This window comes from Solanum lycopersicum, chromosome 4, assembly GCF_036512215.1.
Source record: "Solanum lycopersicum chromosome 4, SLM_r2.1".
In the NCBI taxonomy this organism is placed as follows: domain Eukaryota; kingdom Viridiplantae; phylum Streptophyta; class Magnoliopsida; order Solanales; family Solanaceae; genus Solanum; species Solanum lycopersicum.
The window spans coordinates 60,498,612-60,512,436 of record NC_090803.1 but is presented as its reverse complement, the minus strand read 5'-3'; the positions used below and the strand labels follow the sequence as shown (position 1 = coordinate 60,512,436).

Genomic DNA, 13,825 nt, shown 5'->3' with positions numbered 1-13,825 from the left:
AAAAACGAAATACATCCATAAACATCAACATACATATATCTTATTTCAGTCAATTTATACGATATTTTTATTCTTAAAATTCAAGATAGGGAAAATTTAATTAATATTTTGTTTATTAAATTTTCTTACACATTTCTTAAGAAATTATAAATATAAATAATAATTTTAATAATTTATTCCTTTAAAGAATTTTTGCAATTTTACAAAATTTATTTATAATTTTTTTAAAAATAATTGCTAGGATTAGAAAACATATTATATCTTGATTTTAATAAACTAAAAAATAAATTTTTGTCACGACCCAGAAATCACGAGTCGTGATGGCACCTATGTTCCCAACCGATAGGTAAGCCAACCCAACAAGTATCACCAATTCAACTTAAACGTGAGAAAGATAAGTATCAAACTAATATCTAACATACTAAGTATTCAAATAAATGCGGAATATAAATAAAACTACCCCAAGATTTAGTGTCATAAGTACAAGAGCTTCTACAATATGATACAATTCCAAACTAATACAAAAATCTAAACATAAGAATTATCCTATCAGCATAACAAAATAGCCTAATAAATAGGGGTAGACTGAAGGTGTGGGCCGCAAAATATCCCAAACAGCACACCACAACTCCAAGATAATTCAAACTCATATCCAATCTCGAAGAACGTTTCCAAATTGAAAGTCAATCACTCAATCTGCACCACAAAAAGTGCAGCAAGTGTAGTATGAGTACGAAACCACGTGTACCCAGTATGTCTCATTGACCGACAACGAAGAAGTAGTGACGGGAGTTATATAAGAAAATAAATTCTTAGATTGTACAAGTATATATATATATATTACACTTACTATTTAAGTTTCATCAATAAAGGAAATCAACATTTAATATTTTCCAAACACCAAACGAAACATATAGTCATCAAGAATGAATGATGAGATGAAATGCAATGCAATATGATGTCATGTAATGATATGTCTCAGAACACCCAGTACTCACTCAATCGTATATACATGATACTCCTCGGAAATACATCGAGAGTTCATGACCCATGGGGGACTCGCGAGGTCCATATACCGACACGGACGATCTCCACGTGTCTGTGCGGACGATCTCAACGCACTATCATAATATCAAACAATTTTCGCACGGACGATCTCCACGTGCCCAAATTACAATCTTAACATCTCACCATCCCCAGCACGGACGATCTCCACGTGCCCAACTTATACTCAGTCTCATCTCTATGCATGTGCACAATATTGTTTCAATAGAGGGAATGATGATGCATCTCAATCAATCAATATGAATATAATACATAACCACCTCAATTATCTCAACTATACGGGTGAAACAAATAAAACACAATCACACAAGGAATTTAAGTCAATAGTATATCAGCTAATGCCCATATGCTTTGGCATTCTCAAATTTCAGTCCACATTCTATAACAGTACTTTTCCTTTTTATAACACCGGTACTCGTACCAATGCCCGTCACACCATTGATACGAGACCACCATCTTTCCCCCTTACCCCTTGTCTATTTTCATTTTTTTAATCTTTAATTAGGAAAACGTCCTTCAACAAGTCTAAAAAGTCTTAACATACCTTGAATGCTGAATGCGTGCCACGAATCTTCAAGATAGTTCTTCCCTATTCGTAAAGCTTCAGGACATTCTCAATCTACCAATTGTACCTTACTCGTAATCAAACAAGTTCGTATAACACTTCCTTATATAATCCGGATCTTCCACTATTTTCGTAACCAAACAACAACCAATCAAGGAATAATAAGAGTAAATAAAGAAACCTAAAAGTGTAGCCAGGCTACTATTAATTTAACAAAGGCACGCTTGGCATATATAAGAACTTTGGAATGGAACAAGAGTCCTCACATTATTACTTCGTCTCTGCCCTCAATATGACCCTCAAATCTCTCCCTAAAACTACACTAACTACAACAATTATAATTTCAATATTAACAAAGTAACAGCAAGCTCCAACTACAAAGAAAAGGCAGAACAAAATTATATGTGGCTACTATATTTCAATTAACTATCATATATAACCCTTCCAGTGATTAGCTACTTACTACTACTAATTAATTAAACAACCTTCTAATCCTTGCCTCAATTAATAATAATCATTAGTTATCAATTGATTCAACAAATTGTGCCTCCAAAAATCCCAAAAAAAAAAACCCCACACTTACGCTACATTCACTGCCAAGTTTAGCTAACTTCCAATTCCTTAACAACTTAACTAATATAATACTAATTTATCTTTTGAGACTAGCAATTTAATCAGGCCAAAAACAAAAAATTTCATCAACTCACCTGCAATCTGATGAGTTGTCCACGTCTTCGTCGGTAGTTTCTGTGCCTTTTTTTTCCCTTCTAATCTATATATACTTAAGTATTAAAAGTGGCTAATTCCACTAACCTAATTTAATTACATGGGTCAAGTATAAAATAGATTAAATTAATTATGGATTTGGCCACTAACTATTAACTATATTAATTATTTATTCAAATTTTCATCAACTAAATACTCTTAGTTATCGAATATTTCGAAGTTTCTATTTAAATTTTACGAAAAAAGTCAAAACAGTTCCAGTTCTTAAAATGACCTAGCGGATCGTTACAATTTTAAACAACTATTTATTATAATAGAATAAATAACATAAATTAGAATTAAGATTCAGTACGTAAAAAAGAAATGTATAAACTAATTAGATCAACCAATAAATTCTCAAAATGTATGATTAAGATAATCATAAAAAGAAAAAAATATTTTTTTAAAATTAAAACACAATATATTGAGCTAGGGGCATTAAAAAAAAAGGTGACTTAAAATGTCCCTTTATTACTTGGCATATGAGTTCCGTTTATGTCCATTTGTCAATCAAACAATGTCTCATACAAGTATGACATGGTGTGCCTCATATATAATAAATTTTTGGCCAAAGTCATCTCTGGCCCCTTAAAGTTGTTCTCATTATTCATTTAAACACTTCAATTTAACCTTTTACCTATTGAACACTTTTACTTGTATAAAATTTTTCCTATTAGACACATTTTGATAATCAACAAAAAATGTCAAGTGTGTGTGACGCACTTGCCATGACATGACAAACTAATTAATTAAAAGAAGTCACTTGTCTTAAATCTGTCTTTTGTGCTTGAAAATAATTATAATTAAAAAAATAAAATCCTAAAGTATGTATGTTCCTGCCTCCGCTCAGACCTGCTCCCCCCTCCCCCCACGCCACCCCAACTTCATCTTCTTCCTCTTTTTTTTTTTTTAAAAAAAAAAACACTTAAATCACCTAAGTTTTTCTACTTCTTTTTATCTAATTAATGTTTTGTTTTTAAGCTTAGATTCATTCATGTTTGAGTTGATTTGGCATAAAGAAAAAGATGATTGGTGGCATTGTTTTCTAATGAACAAATTAAAATTTGTAATTGATTGTTTGAAAAGCTAAAAATAAAAAAAGATACTGACGATGATAAATTTGGAGAAAAATGAGGTGGTGTTCAATGGCTGGTAAAAAAGGAGAAAGAAGATGATGGTCTGAAAAAAAAAAGGGGGGGAAGAAGATGACCGAAAAAATAAAGAAAAAGAGCATTGTGGATATGGTGACGCATATTTAATTAAAAAACAAGGTGGCATAAAAAAGAAGAATGACTGGAGCTCGAAAAAAAATGGAATGTACTTTAATGGTGGGACACCGGTGATTGCGGTGGTGAGAAGGTGGTTCTAATGGTGGTTGAGTCAAAGAAGAAGGTGAAGAGATGCTAATTTTATTTTATTTAAAAAAAAAATTGGTTAAATGATGCCCTTTCGCGCTCTTTTCATGTGTGTACTACACACATGCTGCCATGTCAGCACAAAATGTTTAATAGGTAGAAATCTCTTACAATATAAGTGTTCAATTGGTATACAGTTGAATTAAGGTGTCTAAATGAAATATGTGAACAAGTTTAGAGGGTTATGTATGACTTAGGCCTAAATTCATAGTTGATAGTATTGTTTCTATAATTTCTTGTTCTTCGATTTCTTTTATTATATGTTGATTTGTTGTACTTGATTATTGTATTGTTTTTTATAGTTTGTGTTCGGTTACTACGTGTTGAGTTTTATTAGTTGTTTTTGTATTTGTGTTACTTTTTTGGCTTAACTAGTTTGAATAAATTTTTTAACACGATTTATTAAATACGATTTATAAGAAATAATCTCTCTATCTTTGAAATATGAATAAAATTCGTAGATTACACTAGAAATATTATTGTAAAATAATTTAAGGCACGTTTGGAACATCATTTAATTATTTTATTTTTATTTTTTTGATTCTATGTTTTATATGTATACTAGTAAATTTATTTAAATAAATTAGCTTACAAATTATTTAGAGAGAGTTGTTTGTTATTAAATAAATCCAATACAATATTTGAACATGAGTTGTTTAACATTAATTAATTAAAAGACAAATATATCATCATATGACAATTGAATATACAATTTACTCGTGTGCGTGCAGAATCCACGTATTATCGTAATTTGTACCGATTTAAAATTTGTGGGCTTTGTGAGTCGGTCCATAATATCCAAACTGGCTCATGCTTCTTACAATAATATACTGCAAGCCCTCCACAAAGTTTACAGTAATAACTTCTCATTTCCACTTGGGAATAACAAAAATCAGAGCTAATCCACTTGACTTGTTGATAGTTCAAACGAGTTATATGGTCAAATATATATGTGCCTCAAATCTCTGCGTTGGATACACATAACAATTTATTAAGGTTTTTGAGGGTTTTTTTTCTTCAAATTTTTTATTTTTTGAACTTCTTAAAAGTTTTTTCTAAAAAGTTGGAAAGAACGAATCAATTTACGCACACCTAATTGTTATCACTCTTCAACATAAGTTATAAAACCAAAATTGAAGTTATATGCAAAAATCTCTAATTGAAAATACATCTATTTCAATATAAATGTATTTAAATTTCTCAAACATTTAAAACAAGTATTTACTAGTAATGTTTGATTGATGATTAATAATCAAGGAGAGTACATTTGACACAACAAGGCCATGTGATCGCAAAAAGTGGTCAAACAATTTGATAGTCTGAACCATCTTTGCCATGAATCATGATGCAACAATATTGCCATATTCAAGCCAAAAAACACCACAAACTTTTATATCTACTACTAAACACGACGCCAACAACATGCCCATATGCCATTGGCCCATTACCCATGTCGGTCTTGAAAAAAAAAAGGAGGACAAATCAAAGTATTTATGCACTTGTTACACATGTTTTATAAATAACTTGACCGACCAACTTAAAGAAACTTCGATATGCCTCTACTCATATGTCATTCTCGCTAAAACGACTAATATTCGAATCGATCACAAGTTAGGTTAAAAATATCTTAAACTATTTGAAAAGATTTTAAAAATATTTTTTATTTATCTATTGAGTTAAAAATATTCTTCCATCGACCTTTTTATTCATAATTATTCTTAAACTTAACAATTTTTTTTATTGTTTTTAATTATTATTATTAATAATTATCATGTGGCATTTTTTTATTGGATAAATTTAAATTCCAATCCATCAAATTTTTTCTACCCATTTAACCCATATCCTGACCCAAACCCAATTAAAAAATTTATCAAAAATAATAAATTTCATCATCTCTTCTCTTTCCCTTGAACCTAATAACCTATTTTCTTTTTTCCTCTTTTCTTATTCAACAATTTCAAAATAAAATTAATGATTGAATCAATTAGTATTGGAATTTGAAATTGACATATTGATATTTGAATTTGGTCATATCAAATATAACTAAAAAGCTCTTCTTGATTGAGTTTGAATTTGATCTTTTTTGTTTCTTTCTTTTGGTTCACACCATGTGAAAAATTCAAGTTTTTAAGGGCAAGTTGCACGAGATAGTTCTTCTTAATCGTGCTTTAATAGTGGAATTGATATAATTTGACTTGGGTCTTGTTTCTTTCTTCCCCTTTTGGTTCACGCCCTTTCAAAAGATTCAATTTTCATGGTTGAGTTGCACTAAAAGAATTTTCATGGTGACATTGAGAAAACATGAATTGGGTTTTTTTATTTCTTCCTTTTGGTTCATACTCTTTTCAAGATTCAATTTTGCATAGTGGAGTTGCACTGAAAAGCTCTATTTGATTGTATTTTAGTGGTAGCGTTGACTAAATTCTAACACAATCAAAGAAGAGACTTTTAGTTCTAATTGGTATTAAATTCATTAGTTATCATTGACTGAGGTTGTATAAGATGCTGAGAAAGAGAATAAGTTATTAGGTTGGAATGGTAGAGAAGAGATGTTCAAATCTTTTAATTTTAATGAATTTTTGATTTGGTTTGGGTCAAAAAATGTAGATATGGGGTTAAAATGGGTAGAAATTTTTTTGGTGGATTGAAATTTAAATTTATCCAATATAAAGATGTCACATAATAATTGATAATAATAATAATTAAAAAATAAAAGGTTATAAGTTTTAAGGGTTATTTTGAATCAGAATGGTGGACCAAGGGTATTTTTAACCAATAGGTGAACAAGGGATATTTATAAACCTTTTCTAATAGTTCAAAGATATTTTTTGACTTTTTTTCCTTCTTACTAAAAGAACTAATATTCGAATCGACTTGAGTACACCGCAATCGTTAGATTAAGTATAAGTATCTGATAAGTTTATCCACTATATAAGAAGTTGGATTAATGCAAGTACTTAAATAAGATGAGAAGTGGAAGAATTGGACAATGTGGTCTAGCCACAAGCTTGCTTAAAACTTTATTAGGACATAAGAATCTAAATTGGTGCAATTGTTATTTACATAATGTCCGAATACCTTATTTCTCAATCAATTAAAAACAACAATTTGCCCTACTTTTTACATTTTTATATATAAACTACTAAGTACAAACTTAAAAATAGTACTACATAGAATTGGATACATTAGATATGAATTTAGGAATACTCACGAAGAAATGAATGTTGAAATTCCATCCAGAATCTTAACGACTTCCTTCATAGGCGGCCTAGCGTGACAATTTTCGTTAGCACACATCATAGCGATCCTAAAATACTCAACCACTGCACTTTCTTTCAACTCATCCTTCGAAAGATTGTCATCCACCATTTCCATGAACCTTTCTTGTTCTACCATACCACTAATCCAATTGACAAGCCTAATTTCGCAACCATCTTCTCCTTTAAACGGGAAATTAGGGCGTCTCCCGGTAACAATCTCTAGCATTAACACGCCAAAACTATAAACATCTCCGTTTGTTTTAGCCATGGGTGCACCATTTATATACTCTGGTGGCATGTACCCCATGGTTCCAGCTACTTGTGTTGATACATGTAAATGTGATCCTTGAATTCTTCTAGCTAATCCGAAATCAGCAATATAAGCATTGAAATTTGCATCTAATAAGATGTTACTGGCTTTGATATCTCTGTGAATAATTGGAGTATCCAAATTATGCATATAGGCAAGTCCTTCAGCTACTCCTTTGACAATTTTTGTCCTTGTTTCCCAATGAAGTGGCATCCATTCCAACATATCGGAAGTCGATGACGTGTCGTAAAGCCATTGGTCGAGGCTGCCTTTTTCGATGAACTCGTAAATTAGTACCCGGTCACTACCCGTGGAGCAGTACCCGAGCATTTTGACTATATTTTTGTGCTTGATGTTACCTAGGGTTTCCATCTCCGCGCGATATTCTCGGAACCCTTGAAAAGCGTCGGCGGAGAGTTTCTTCACGGCGACGGTCTTGCCGCAGGTGAGCGTTGCCTTGTATACCATCCCGAAACTCCCGTCGCCGATTATGAGTTCCGGTGAGAAATTCCGGGTCGCGTCGGCGAGCTGCTTCATGGAGAGTTGATCTAGATTCGGGTCAAATGTTGCACTTTCAGTTACGGTGATGGATGAAAGATCTGTATTGCTACTAGCTATAGCCCGGATGTTCCGGTTCCGGCTACGGGGATGATTCCGGGTTTCCTCTTCGATAGGACGACGTTTGATAGGGTTTCTGCAGAAAATATAGAGAGAAGCAAAGATCAAGAGGACTGCAACGAAACTGGAAGCCGCAGCTATAAAAGCTTGAAGTGGAGGATCCATGGAAGTAAAAAAGTAAAATCGAGTTTTTCAATTTCCGATTGAAACTGAAGATGGAAAAAGGTGGAAGAGAGAGAGGAGTAGAGGGAGGTGGAAAAGGAGAAGCCGCCATTAACGGGTGAAGAAGATGGGGTTTTGAATGAAAGAGAAGATGTTGGGTTGTCTGAAAGCGCGGACTGGATTGGGGGTCAACGGTCCATACAGTAGAATTTCATCATACAGTTCTAGTAACAGTAAATTTGCTTCAGTCCAATGGCTCGCTTATAATTAATTAACCAGCAACTTTCAGCAAATAAAAAATTTATATTTGTATGTTATAGCAAATATAGAAATTGTATAATTCGCTATACATATAAAATTGAAGCAAATTGTATAAACGAAGTGTATAAAACAAGAAAGAGAAAGACAACGAATTGTATTATTATAAGTGTATAGAACGATTATATACCAATTTAAATTTGCATAAAATGAGAAAGAGAGAAAAGACAAAAGAGACTTGACAAGGAATATATAATTGAATCGAATTGTATAAAATTAAAAAGAGAGAAATTAGATACAATTTGAAAATTTCATAAAATGAGAAAGAGAGAAAGACAAAAGAAGTATTTTTATTGTATAATTATAAGTGTATAGGACGAAAATATATGTACTTGCATGTGTATATACAATTTTCTCACGCTTTATACAAACAGAAACACAATTTATACATTTCGCTTCTGTTTGTATAAGTGAAAAAGGCAAGGGTGACGAATGAGATTTGGGAGAGTGGCGAGCGAGATCTGGAAGAGGGGAGAGAGGAAACAAAAATATATGTATTTATATAATTTTCTCTGCTTTATACAATTAGAAACAATTTTTATACACTTGTGTTTGTATAAAAAATGAGAAAGCGAGCGAGAGATTGGAGGAGAGTGGCGAGTGAGATATTTGGAGAGAGGTGTCTGACAATTTTTCGCAAATATTTGCTATTGGAGCACAATTAAATTAGACCCTAGCTACTCAATTTATTTTAGATTATTAATTTGTTATTATATATAACTTTTTTATTAATTAATGTAAGCATAATAAATATATATTTTATATTATGTGTTTGGTTTATCTTGATCCGATACAGAGTAATTTAGGGATGTAATTAAAAGAAAAAATACTTTTTAAAATTTTATTTTAAACACAAAATGAGCAGAAAAACTAAAAACCAAACATGTATTTGTTACGTGAGCTATTGGACTAAAAGTGAATTTACTGTTACTAGAGGATCAAGATAAATAATCGTTGGATAATAATATTCTTTTTATCGCTTTCTAATTAGTTATGAGAAAGAATTATTTTATTGTTATGTTTACTATTTTTTCACTTTAATTATTTGAGGAATTGTATCTTAATAAATTATTCACTCGGAATGTCATTTTTCAAGTTAAAAAGATAAAATATCTACTTTTAAAATCAAAAAGACGGTCAATAATAGTAAATTTTAATAAGTCATTTATATTTACACATAAAAATTGCAAGATATAATTCTAATATCTATGTAAGTTTTTAAATTGTTCAAAAAATAAATAATTAGAAAATCGCACACACACACACACGTATATACACACACATATACATTTCAAATTTCTATTGAATTTATTTAGTAACAAACAACTATCTCTAAATAATTTGTAAGCTAATTTATTTGAATAAATTTACTAGTACAAATATAAATTATAAAATTAAGAAAATAAATAAAAATAATTAAAATACTTTGAAGAATATCTTTGTCATTATATAGACTTATCCAATGGTATTATATCCTACGAGTTATATTACTAATACCTCCAAATGGAAGGTATTATACATTCTATAATATCACGTAAGAAGTATAACTAATTCATTTATTAATTATAAATAGACCTAAATTCCTATGAGACCTAGTAATTAATAATACTCCTCCGTTTAAAACAGAATGACCTTCTTTCCTTTTTAGTCTGTTTAAAAAAGAATGATTCTTTTTTTTTGTAACACTTTAACTTTAACTTTTCACGTGGCATGTTTAAGACTACAATATTAAAGAACATTTTGATACATTTGACATAACTTTAAAAATATAAATTACTAAATAAATTTGATACGATGAAAATTCAAATATATATTAGAGAAAAATGGTCTCAGGTCTCACTGGGAATAGTAGTAATAATACTTGTTTACTTGTTTTTCTTATTTTTTGTTGGGAGGTTCATTGCTTCTAGAGTTAGCTATACTTGACTGAAGACTTTAAGATGGAAAGAAATTTGGCCCTCTCTTCATTTTTTTTTATTGAAAATTAAGAAAGAAAAAGTGATTTTTTTTTTTAATTTTAAGCTTGTCATTATTTTTATGTGATTATGAAAATTTTGAAATTTATAATTTCAAATTTATCGTAATTTTTTTTATATAATTTGTGATTGCTAAAAAGAATATCTCAATTTCACTTAAATGCAAGATTGTTACCTAATATGTGATTTGATCAGATGTAGATAAAAAGTTCAATAGTAAATTATTTGAAAAGTTTGAGCATTGAATCCTTTCTCATAAAGTAATATAATTGGGTTACCACATCAAGAGTGAGTAATTCAAGAGTAAACACAAAAAAAAACAAAAATAAAAAGTTCATGACTTAATACCAAATTATTTAACAAAATTTAAGAAAATCTTCAACAATTGAAAAGGGAAATTAATTTAAAATTTTGTGAAAACTTCGTTAAAGATAGTAATGGTATTTCGTAATGTTAAAGTTAGAATCTTTTATTTACAATTTATATATATATATATATATATATATATATATATATATATATATATATATTATGACTATAAAATATAACAAGTAAAGAAGTTAGATAATGAAATTTAGTATAAGTACTATATAGCTAAATTATAATACTTTGACGGAGGAGTTGAGTTGAATGAATTAATTTAGCTAATGATTTTACTCGCTTAATGTAGATTTTGGAGGACTGACTATGTGAGTTTGTTGAAACAAGACTTGGAATAAATAAATCAAATTAAAATGAGATTAATTTTTCTAAATCAAAAATAAGAATGAAATGTGCATTTAAGGGTTTACTCATCACTCGGAATGAAAGAAAATGATTTAACTTTTAGGTTAATTAGTTATTTAATTACTATTTGATAGGTGCATAATTACTGAATTATTCAAATTAAGAGTGTCAAAATGAACATAGTAGAGTATATATATATGACCGAGTTAGTTCGGGTTTTTCAAATATCAAACTAAAATATTTGTATAAAATTTTTAAATTTATAAATCAAATCAAACTAATAAAATTTGAATTTTTTTCGTTTTTCTGCCTCGGGTTGGTTCGGATTTTTCAAATACCAAATTAAACTATTGTGTTGAATTTTAAATTTATAAATCAAACCAACCTAAAGTTTGCATACAAACGTACAATTAACTTGTGCTCCAAATATTTCTTTAGTCCAATCAAAATACAATTATCTAAGGTGTTTCTTTAAAAAAAAATAACACAAAATAGAGATGAGTATTGATGACAAAAATATTCAATAAAAATTAATAATTAAATCATCATATATAAAATAAATATTGTAAAGTCATAGTGAAAATAATCATAATTTAAAAGTACTAGATCATGCAAAAATAAGTTTAATAAGTATTAACATTAATAAATATTTAAGGAAAATTAAAATTAAATTATGCATTTTAATTGTCTAAACCAACGTAAAACTAAAAAAAAGTTAATATTATTGTCATTCTTAGTGTTGAATTGATTTTCTTTTTGCATTAGTATTAACTTGATTTTGATTTTAGTTTTATTATAATTATCAATATCTATGAACTATAATCTTTATTGGACCATTCCGAATTCTAAGTTTTAAACTTGAAATAATATATTAAAAGTTAAAAACTATGAAATAGTATAAAAAATATTTTAAAATGATATCAAAGTAAATATTTTTATGCATAAAGTAAAATTTTAAAATTACATATATAATGTTGGGTTGATTTTTTTTAGTTGAAACCAAACTAACTCAAATATAGTCGGATTTTTTTCATACCAAACCGCTAGTCGAATTTTTTTCTGTTTGACTCGATTTGCGATTTGTTTCGATTTTCAATTTCGATTTTGTACACCACTATAAACACGTTTGATTGAATTTGTACGTTAAAATAGATTATGTTAATTTATGAATTGATCATTAACCGATCTAAAAGTTATTTAGGTTAAGACAAGTTAAAGATCAAATACACTAAAAGCATAGTCATCGTTCAGCTAATTTAATTCTTATTACATTTTAATTCTTTGTCCATTTTTTATTAATTGACCAATACCTAATTATTTTTGTTCTTATATATGATTTATATAATATATCAAATAAAAAATATTTATTTTAAATTTTTTATGAATCAATTTAGACTACATATTAATTCAATTTTAAATTAAATTAATTTAAATAGATTAAATTAATTGAATTCATAACATAAATAGATTATTAATTTATCCAAACCTAAATAGATTGAAAAGGTCATGATTTTATAAACTCATTTTACTATTTTTAGTTCATATGTTGAGCTAAATGATATAGAGTTCACTCATTAATTGAGTGTCAATCATGTTTCATTTCAATTTGGGACATGGCAAAGTATTTTTGACAATTGATCTACTATATATGAAAATTGAAAAACATAATTTTCTTATCTACCAAATACACCCTAAATAAAAGGTTAAATTTGAAATTATTTTCAAATATAAAAAACGATAGTTCCTTTCTAAATAACCTAAAAAGAAAAATACTATATTATAAAATAAAATAAAGACCAGTATATATACTTTTGTTGTAAAATAATCAAAGATGGATATCATATGTAAGACTCACATATAGCCTCACAATGCCATGTGTATAAACTATCTCATCTTAGCCTATAAGCTCCTACTTATACCCATGTTTTCCTTTGGTGATAAATAGCCATTAAAAACTAGTGAAGTATAGAAAATTTTTGAATAAATTATTATGCTCTCTCTTTGTTAGTTATTTATTTTAATTTAGTTTATTAATATTAATTTATTAGCTAATTATTTTATAACACCTCTGATTTAAATATTAGATTATTTTGTTCACATTATTATGACTTTCTTACCATTGTTAGGGCCCGTTTGGATGGGCTTAATAAAAGCAGCTTTAAAAAAGTACTTTTGAAAGTGCTGAAACTTATTTTTAAAATAAGCAGTTATGCGTTTGGATAAAAGTACTGAAGTTGTTATGCCAAACGTGAAAAGGGAAAAATAGAAGAAAGAGATATTAGGGTTATATGGGTAATTTGAAGATTGTATAAAAATATTTAGAGAAAAAACATAAAAATGTGGTCAACTTAAAATAGCTTATAGACTAAAAAAAAAAAGCACCCCTACCCCAGCTTTTAACTTTTGGCTTAAAATAAGTTTTTTTTTAACCTAAAATAAGCTATTTTGAGTATTGCCAAACAGTTAAATAAGTCAAAAACCAGCTTTTAAGTCAGTTTGACCAGCTTTTAAGCTGAGTCAAACAGGCTCTTAGGGCCCGTTTGGATGGGCTTAGTAAAAACAGCTTTAAAAAAGTACTTTTGAAAGTGCTGAAACTTATTTTTAAAATAAACAGTTATGCGTTTGGATAAAAGTGCTGAAGTTGT

General features: G+C 28.8%; 1 protein-coding gene and 1 long non-coding RNA gene across 2 annotated transcripts; both read right to left on the bottom strand.

The window, feature by feature from the left end:
• Window positions 1-428: 428 nt before the first annotated feature.
• On the bottom strand, window positions 429-2,406 carry LOC109120113 (uncharacterized). The gene is made up of 3 exons (XR_002027566.3): window positions 2,338-2,406; window positions 1,610-1,754; window positions 429-696 (listed from the first exon to the last, which is right to left on the bottom strand). It is a non-coding gene; the product is annotated as an uncharacterized lncRNA (long non-coding RNA).
• A 4,384-nt stretch (window positions 2,407-6,790) lies between these two features.
• LOC101252773 (leucine-rich repeat receptor protein kinase EMS1) lies at window positions 6,791-8,679 on the bottom strand. The gene has a single exon (XM_004237775.5). It carries the CDS (start codon window positions 8,161-8,163, stop codon window positions 7,018-7,020), a length of 1,146 nt encoding a protein of 381 aa, XP_004237823.1. The 5' UTR covers window positions 8,164-8,679; the 3' UTR covers window positions 6,791-7,017.
• Window positions 8,680-13,825: the final 5,146 nt, after the last annotated feature.

Excerpts from the sequence above, each read along its gene's own strand:
- LOC101252773 (XM_004237775.5), bottom strand. The coding sequence starts at position 8,163 with ATGGATCCTCCACTTCAAGCTTTTATAGCTGCGGCTTCCAGTTTCGTT.